The sequence below is a fragment of the Coenobita brevimanus genome, chromosome 65, assembly GCF_032717465.1.
Source record: "Coenobita brevimanus isolate Jiangsu-jjx chromosome 65, ASM3271746v2, whole genome shotgun sequence".
Taxonomy (NCBI): domain Eukaryota; kingdom Metazoa; phylum Arthropoda; class Malacostraca; order Decapoda; family Coenobitidae; genus Coenobita; species Coenobita brevimanus.
The window spans coordinates 48,003,185-48,012,689 of NC_137018.1; the positions used below are offsets into that span (position 1 = coordinate 48,003,185).

Sequence of the window (9,505 nt, forward strand, 5' to 3'; positions counted from 1 at the left end):
TGTGGAAATTGCACAGAGTGGATGTTCAGGGGTGGTGCAGCAGCCTTGCCTGGCGCTTTTAAGGTAGGCAGCAGTCAATCAGGCCCTAGCTCCGTTCACGCCACTGTGACAAGGAACTTTCCCATGCAGGACAAGTACACAAGTTACTACCTGAAGCAGTGACCCCTGGTACATTAAAAAAATCCCGATGGTGGTCACTTAATAAATAGGGACCCTCAGTGATACACAGCCCATCACAGGTCGAAAGTATGCGTAGTGACCGGTAACTCAGGGCTAACTGTGCAGATCCTAGTCTGTGTTTATAATTTCCATTGAACATATTCATAAATATATTATGGCATGACACAGTGCTATGTATGGGTATGCTAAGTTTACGGGGTGTCTAGTAGACAGGAGGGGAATGAACTTTCTCGTAGCAGGTAAAAGTAAGTCTGTTCCAGATGTGTATGACGAAGAAGTATTTTGCTTCATGGGATTGGAAACGCTTTCCCATAATATTGTAGCCGTTACTTCACAGAAATGCGTTATTCAGGAGTAAACATACAGTAGTTAGCTGGGGGTCAGATAACAGATACTTATCCCAGCGATTTTTTAAGATTAGTGCTGTATCACAGTTTACTACATTTGTGGGCACTTTGTGCCATATATTTACAGCTCTGTTAAAGAAAAAATGCTTAGCTTCATATGACTGAAATTGTTTATCAATAATTATATGATCATTACCTCTATTGTAGTTTGAGCGATCAACTGTGAAATATTTATCGATGGGCATATTATCGTGTCCTGTGAATATTTTGAATTCATTAATTAGATCTATTCGTAACCTGCGTTTAGTTAGGGTAAAGAGATTTTATTGGTTTCAAGACCGCAAAACGTGTTTGAGATTGTATCTCATGCAGTATAGCTCGAATGCTGTTCTAAGCATTACAAAAAAAAAAAAATCCTTGGTTGTTAAGAAGTGTTTTGGTGCGTAACACGCCCGTGTACGTTTTTTTGTTCTAGGGTTAAGACCGGTAAAGAAAAAATAACAAAAATAATAAATTTGTGACCCGGTTTTGCGACTCCTATGAACGTTAGCGGGACTTTGTGAGTAGCATTGCACTTAATTAGCAAAGGTCTATTAGTCCGTAAGCATAAAGCTGGGTTTCATGAACGTTTTTGAGCGTGGATCCCTGAATTGTATGTTTGGGGCACCATTTCAAACCTGTGCCATCTTTACATGGTAATCACTTCTGCAGTTAGTGATGCACCATACCCCAGGCAACAGCACACACACCTTGAAGTTTTGTCAGTAATCATGCACATCTCTGCCACCAGGGTTGGCTGTCTCTGCATCATCACCTAACTTCTGTACCTAGCCACCCTGATTGCCTCCATGGTGTTTGAGTACATACCCTACACCCATAAAGTCCCTTTCATAATACACCATCAGTCAAACAACACCTCACTCTTAAGTTCTCACAGTAATCTTGTATAACTCTGCCACCAGGACGCGCCGCCTCCGTATCATCACCCTGCTCCTGTACCTGTCCTACCTGGTCGCCTCCATGGTGTACTTCGGGCTGTCCCTGAGCGGCGGCAGCCTGAGCAGCAACCCGTTCATCTACATGGGGCTGAGCGGCCTCGTGGAGGTGCCTGCATTTATCCTGTCAATGGTGGTGGTGCAGCGGCTCGGCAGAAGGATACCCGGGTTCTCCTGTTTCTTCTTCTGTAGCCTGGCTCTCATTGCCCTCGCCTTCATTCCTAAGGGTGAGATCGATACTCATAATCCCACACTCGTATTTTCGTCTTCGTGGCATACCTCTTAATTCTATAAGCTTTTCCTCGTCAGTCATTTAAAATCTACTAAGAGAGAGAGAGTAATAAAACAGATGAGAACAGAAAAGTCAGGCGCGCAAGTTTTGTTTCCCGCTAACGAGTATTGCCATTATATTCGTTGAATATGTTTATTCGTCACGGCATGTAAACTTTTTATTTATGTTGCACAAAACCCTGAAGATTATCTTGTGTAACACAAGAACAGTTAATTGATTATTTTTTATAAACAAGTGATTGCTGTATACCCAAGGGCATAGGAAGAAAAAACAAATGGACAGCGTGGAAAGTCGAGCATCGTTTTTGGTGACCACCAACAGCCAGTCAGCTGCCGTGATACACGGCCCGCTTAGAAATCAACTACAGTTACCACACGGACGGAGTAAACTGACTTGAGACATTAGACGAAGTGATTAGTTTTAATTGGGATTGCTTAAGTTACATTCGGTAAAATAGTAGGATAACATGAGTGGAGTTTGATTAGGTTAGGTTAGCTTACTTTGAGTTGGTTTGGTTTGGGAAACGTTGTTAGATTAGGCCGGGTTAGGTTATGTAAGGTTACATTAGGCTACGATATATTTCTGAACGGGCATTTCACAACACATTTAACCCTTTCAGTAATATGGTTTGTACATTATTCGTGCTACCGCAAGACATTTTTTTTTTTTTTTAGAGAGAGACTTACCCTTTATATTTGTATTTTGCCACACAGAGTACAATTGGCTGGTGGTGCTGCTGGCCATGCTGGGTAAGGTGGGCATCACAGGGGCCTTCCAAATCGTGATATTCTTCTCTAGCGAGCTCTTCCCCACCGAGGTGCGCAGTCGAGGCATCAGCACCAGTTTTATGATGTCCAGGATCGGATCCATTGTATCCCCGTTCATCACCGATATTGTGGTGAGTTGAGAGAGAGAGAAAGGGCGAGAGAGAGATTTCTAAGTTATAAAAAAATCATAGGTAAAATAATTAACCCTTAAACTACTGTAGGTCTGATGGTCGTTTGGCTACACGGGCATGGAAAACCAACCAGGATCTAAGGCTTAAGAAACTGATATGATTACCTTTTAAGCCTCAGACGACGACTTCCATGCCTTATTCTGGCCGATGTCACATGATTTTACTCCCCACTGGGAAATCCCTTGAGGCCTAAAACTGCTGACACACTGAAATCTGGAGGGATGCAGCAGTGTGATCTTTGGAGTAGTACATGTAGACCCAGGTTTATGTGCGATGTGCAACCCAGTGGTCTCGAGGCAGAAGTTACTCTCTCCTGCCGACCACTGTCCTCCTTGGGGGGCGGGGGAATATCGAGGGAGTTAAGGGACGTATGTATGACCTGTCTTCTCCCAGTTATATCACTGCCACCACATGAAGGCATCCCTCTCCAACATCTGTAATCCATAGAAGCGGGCAGGACCCGGTGAAAACATGGGCCTACACAAGAATATCAGACATTTAACTTTCCTTTCTTCAGACCCTGCAATCAGTGGCATATAACGGATATTGAGAGACTCAGTCCTGTTTCACTCGCACTCTCTGTTTGGGATGCATTCCTTAACAAGCACGGTGGCAGGGCACTTATTACACTCAACTAGAAGAGAACTGGAAAAAAAAAAAATTATCTATAGCCAGACGCCATAATCCCGTAAGCGGTGGCCGTTTGTCTTTGAGTTACCGGTAGTTGTTTTACGGGGAGGGGCACTAAGTCTCCGCCAACACGCTTGTTGACACGTAGGGAACACGTATGGGTTGGTTATATGGTTACCACCCAGCGTTGTAAATGGTTTCCTGGAATACAGGAAACCATTAGGCTTGTCACTCAATTAAAGCCACTTGAAAAAGAAGAAAGAGTAGGTTACTTAACACTCCCTATTTACTTGCACCATCCTCCTCTCTCTAATGCTTACTCGACTCCACTCACCTCTCAGTCTCTGTCCTCAAGTAATAGAAAAAGCGAAATTGGAATGATAAGAGGGTAACTGCTTCATAAGCCTACATTTCCAGCGATGCAAGATTCCAGCTCTTCAGAACCCCACTTTAGGTACCTGTTTTCTCGCTGGGGTCCAAAAAACACATGAAGCCTCCATCAGAATAGTTAAATAATGGCTAAATATCTATCGCAGGGTTTGAGGTATCCATGGGCTCCGTCAGGGGTGCTTGGTGGTATATATTTTACTTTTAAGGTCCCCAAATTCATAAAACCTCCATCAGGGTAGTTAAATTTTAATGATAGTCACAGGGTTCAGAGTATCCGTGGTCTCAGTGATATTTTACCGCAAGAGTTCAAAAAATTCGTGCAATTTCCTTCGAAGGTTAAACATTGCCAAAATATGTGTCTGGGTTGGAGGTATCGCTTATAAAATCTCGATTAGTATATGTAAATAATGGATAAATTTGCCTTAGTCCTCGAAATGTCACTAAAAAGCTCTCCATCAAAATCCGTTAAGTAATGGTTAAGTATTTGTTCCAGGGTACGAGGTATCCGTGGGCTCCGTCAATGGTGTTCGGTTGTGCATCCATGGTGGCTGCCGTTGCCGTGCTGCTGCTGCCTGAGACGCTGGGATACCCTCTCAATGATACCATAGCAGATATGGAGGCTCAGCACGAGGCCAGGACAAGGTGAGAGAGAGAGAGAGAGGTGGGGGAGCTAATCAGTGAGATAAGCGAATCATTGAGTTTTGTATATCCTGAATATTTTAACTCTTGTTCCGGGAATTTACCCCGGGCGGAGGTTTGGAGAGTCCAGGGATGAGGGGGAAATGAACAGGTGTGGCCAAAATGACCAGGGTAATCTTTTTTGTTGTGTTGTTGGTTATAATTTGCTATATTTTTTGTCTATTAAATTATCCTTTTTGAGATTAAATAAGAATTTCTGAACAGCTGCATTAAGTTTAAGATCTTAAGAATATTTCCGAAATTTTGCAAAACTCCCCATAATAACGCTGATTTTTTCGAAATTGCTTGTTAAAAAGTAGGCTACCGCTACATGGAGTCAGATAACTATACAATCTAGCGGTGCTGAAAATAAATCCCAAACGGGGAAGTTCTTCATGTGGGAGATGGAAAGGGGAGAGACCATCAGAGACATTGTGGCAGGAATGGGAAATGACCAGGAAAAGTTTGAGAACCTCTGATTTAGATGATTTTCTCATTTTTTGCTGCTTTTGCGTGAAACATAAATGGCTGTATTACTGTTTTGATTGACAGATTACCAGCCTTTTGACTCCACTGTTTGCAAAGATTTATTATTATTATTATTATTATTATTATTATTATATTTTACTGCAGTTACAACTTATCTCTCATATGTTTCGCAGTTTTATTATTATTATTATTATTATTATTATTATTATTAAAATTATTGTTGTTGTTATTACTATTTTATTATTACTGTATTACTAAAGTTTGTAATTAGCATTTTATTAAATGGACTGTCAGCCTTTAGGTTTATCTTAGCGCAAAGTTGTTATCATCATCATTATCATTATTTTTATCTTCGTCGTCATCAGTGCCTGACTGTAAATCTATAACTGTTATTATTGCTATTACAGGATTAGCTTTATATCAACATTACACTAGTGATTTTTATTCCCAATGTTATTAACCACTTCACTACGATGACGCCATGTTGACTGTGTCCTCAAACGATATAATTCGGAAAAGGATGAATTTTAAAACTGAAGATATTAGATGTAGCATTCATTTTGTTGGAGAATAAAATCGCCTGGAGGTCACAGGAGTAGACTATAATACATGACCACATCGTACTGAAAGGGTTAACCTCCTTGTGGTCTCATTTATTTTATTTATTCCCTTTTCGTCCTCCCTACAGTCATCTTCCCAGGCATCGAAACGCGGCCTCAGCGAACAAGAAGCAAAGCGAGGAGGACAAAGAAGCCATGACGACCCTCACTGGAGACCAAACGCAAAAGTAACAACCCCGCCAAAATTCTTACCTGTCACTAATCGCGATTTTTTTTATTTTTTATTTTTTTTGTATGGTTGTAGATGTTTGTTACCGAAGTAAAGTTGTTTTAGTAGAGCTGTAGTTTGATTTTAGTCTAACCTAATCATAATTTACCCTTCTCTAACCCTACCTAACCTCCCCTAACCTATACTGTACTTTCGTCTCTGGATCCTGATGTCACTGTCAATCACTCGCCTGATACCATCATTGTCCCCTGTTGCAATCACTATCACTATCAATAACACTGTCATCTGGTACTGTCGCTGTAGCTATCAGTGTAACTATCACCTACTACCCGTCACTAAAAGTCACTGTCAGTTAGTCTGTCATTATCGCTATCATTTTCACTTAGTGCATAGTCGTTCTATAGCTGCTGTTGTAGATGGCCACTGGTCTTACCGTACAACTGTCAGTAGTGGTATTCCTCAGAGTCCTGTCCTGTCACCAGCTCTCTTCCTTCTAGTCGCCAGTAACCATTTGAGCTGCACATCTATAGCCCTGTCCACTGTTACGCTGATGACTCCACGCTTCACAATGCCACCCACTTCTCACATCATCCATCACAACAGTTAGTAGGTTATGACACACCATGTTTCTGACAGGGCTGTTATTACAACCCCGTCTCGCTGACCAAGAGCGGGTATTCGTTTTTAGCAGCGTGTGTGTGTGTGTGTGTGTGTGTGTGTGTGTGTGTGTGTGTGTGTGTGTGTGTGTGTGTGTGTGTGTGTTTGCAAAATAACCGAAACCGTTTTTAGCCCTATCCACTCATACGCTGACGACTTCAGCCTTCACATTTTCATCCACTTTTCACGGCACCCATCACAACACTTTACTTCAGCGCTGTAACACACTTTACTTCTGACTCGACAATAATTTCGAGTGTGGTAAGAGAAACCTTGTAAATATTCGTGCGTCAAAAGCTCAGTTCATGCTAAACTCCACAGCAGTATCTCGTGATGTTAAACAATACACAAGTCATTCCTTTGGCACCTCTCGTTATCCTTGGCAGTTCATTCTCTCGGGACCTGTCATGGATGACTTACTTTACCTTCCTTTGTAAAGTCATCTTCCGAAAGGCTGGGTGTGCTATGCCGACTCCATACTTTTGTTACCACTGTACAATGTTGATGCTGTGCAAGGATGTTATTCATCCCTGTGTGGAGCGCAGCTCAAATGTATGTCACTCTTCTAAATAGGGAAGAGGCAAAAAAAGGCATTTCGTCTCTTCAACGCCCCTCCTCTTACAGACTTCAAACCTCCCCCTTGTTCTGGTGCCAATATTGTTTCCCATGGCTGGTTGTAGTTTCACACTGTTGTTGCATATTACATTTAAAGTTGTTTATTCATAATTAACAATATACAACAAAGTGTGAATCATAAACAAACAAACGCCATTTCACTGTAAAGTGTATCTTGGGATAGGATGCGCAATCAGGCATCTTCTTTTAATCAAAACTTAGAGTAAAGGGAAAGCGATAGATTAATACGAATTGTATATATGTTAAAGTCTTGGGGGAAATATTTACCTTGTTGGTATACCTTAATGTAATCAATACTATTTTATTGAGGTGTATAATGTACATGGTATAGTTATGATGCTTCTATTCATGTATTAATCCCAGTTGTCTGTGGAGGCTTAGCACCTCTGATTTAGCTGACTTGGCGCCACACCCAGTAGGGATGGCGGCCGGCTAGGGCAGAACGCATTTATCATTCAAACGAGAGGGACTTATAACTCTGAGCTCTCTCAGTGTCCAGTTGTATCTTTCTGTGGCCAATGAAGAGAGATTTAATCTGCTCAGTTTCAGTTCACCTGCACACGCTACCTCTAAGTTCCTTCAACAGGATTCTACACCGATTCCCACCATCTCCAGTGTGTGAGAAGACGTTTTGGTGGAGTGTGTCAGCCGGAAGTGACTTCGACCAGGAACAACGTTACCTTGCTTTTCAACTGTGAGGTCACGACTCGGCTGATATATATAAATTGGTGATCAGCTGTGGGGTTCCAAGCTGATATATTAGTGACTAGTTGAGGAATCCATACAGCCGAAACATATTTTTGGTGGTTGCAGTGGCGGGATTCCTGCCTGCTGCTGCTACACTCTCCGTCGCACAATTGCATCTTCATCCTTCACCGATCGTTATTTCATCGGTCACACCTTTTCTGAATCGTCTGCTTGCATTCTTACTAACCAAGCTTAACTTAACCAAACCTAACCTACCATACCATACCCTATCCTATCCTACCCTACCCTACACTACCCTGCACTACCCTGTCCTTACCTTACCTTACCTTACCTTACCTTACCTTACCTTACCTTACCCACCTTTCACTACAATAACCTACGCTGGCCTAACGTAACATACCCTAATAATTCTAAGTATCCGGATCCAGTCCAGCCTACCTCCCATTGATCTCATGTAACCTATCTCTTCCATTCTTCTTAATAGTATCATCTTTTTTATATGATTTATCATTGGGAGTAGTAGTGGTAATATTCTCTGAAGTTATGGTAGTAGTGCGAGTGGTAGCAGAAGTGCTAGTAGGAGTAGCAGCAGTAGAAGTAGTACTGGTAGTAGTTACGTAGTATTTCTGGTAAATAGAAATCCCTTCATAATAGTAATGTTATTTTTAGTAGTACATTATAAATAGAAATGTCCCTATATAATAGAGAGTACATATACGATACGATCGCCCAAAGAAGTGATGACTCGCATTCTTTAAGTTTCGGACAGAACTCCCTGGGTCTGGCAACGTTCACTTGATAGGGAGTTACGAGACGGCAGGTCTCTTTGCCTTCCCGGCAAACGTAATTCATGGTGTAAAAAAAACTAATCTTGCGAAAATAAGTTATTTTTTTTAGATCTATAACAATAAATTAAGTAAAAAAAACATCTGGCACGTTTCCACCCGTCGTCACTACTCACGCCAGGCACCCTAACCAGGCTCACGTTCCTTCAGTCATAATCACGCAGAGGGTGGAGGGAGAGGGATTTTCGGCCTTTGTCACGATTTCTCCTCTCTCTCTCTCTCTCTCTCGTTTTTACCACAATCCTTCTCGTCATTAGTTCTCTTTATTGTCACTTGCTTTTGACTGTCATCCTCACCCTCTTCACTTCCATGAGACTGCCCTTCATATTTTATTACATGTTGGAATTTTGTGTGAATGTAAATGGCCAGTTTTCCCCCAATACTTCCACTGGTTTCACTAACTTTTGAATATCGGCACATTATTTTGCCTCTTGATAGCAACACAGGTGGCTAGGGGAGGTTCTTTGGCATATGCAGTAATTTGTCTTGGTTTTGTGCTGTGCTACGAGGGGCTACACTTAGCAAACTTTCTGTGTTCTGCCTCTCTATATCTCTTTATCCGTTAACTGTCCTCATCTTGATGCCGGAATGTTAAGCTGCTGGGGACGTGTCTTCCTGGACTATTTGCTAAATAAAGAAGCAATACTCTGCTTGTGCTGAGAGGTAGTTTCGTGTCGACGATCCTTCTTGCCTACAGCGCTCATGGCTTTGTTTTCCCGCGGAAATACCATCTTGCATGGATGGATAATATATTTTTAGATAGTTATTTTTTGTGATTTGATCGCACTCGTGATCCGATATTGCCTTCATCTGTGAGTTTTTTATGGGACATTTTTCCTTCAGTACTGTTGATTTAGTATGTATAATAAGTACTGCGAGAGTTTTTCCGCATTTTAACCCTGAAACCGTTG

At 41.7% G+C, this 9,505-nt stretch overlaps 1 protein-coding gene across 1 annotated transcript in view; it reads left to right on the forward strand.

Annotated features, from left to right (window-relative positions):
* Positions 1–5,766, forward strand: part of LOC145404868 (organic cation transporter protein-like) — a 31,273-nt gene extending 25,507 nt beyond the window's left edge. Inside the window, exons 10-13 of the mRNA XM_080276370.1 lie at positions 1,490–1,749; positions 2,528–2,712; positions 4,286–4,434; positions 5,648–5,766. Coding sequence (XP_080132496.1) covers positions 1,490–1,749; positions 2,528–2,712; positions 4,286–4,434; positions 5,648–5,750 — 697 coding nt within the window. The 3' untranslated portion in view covers positions 5,751–5,766. The remainder of the gene's footprint in view (positions 1–1,489; positions 1,750–2,527; positions 2,713–4,285; positions 4,435–5,647) is intronic.
* The last annotated feature ends 3,739 nt before the right edge of the window (positions 5,767–9,505 follow it).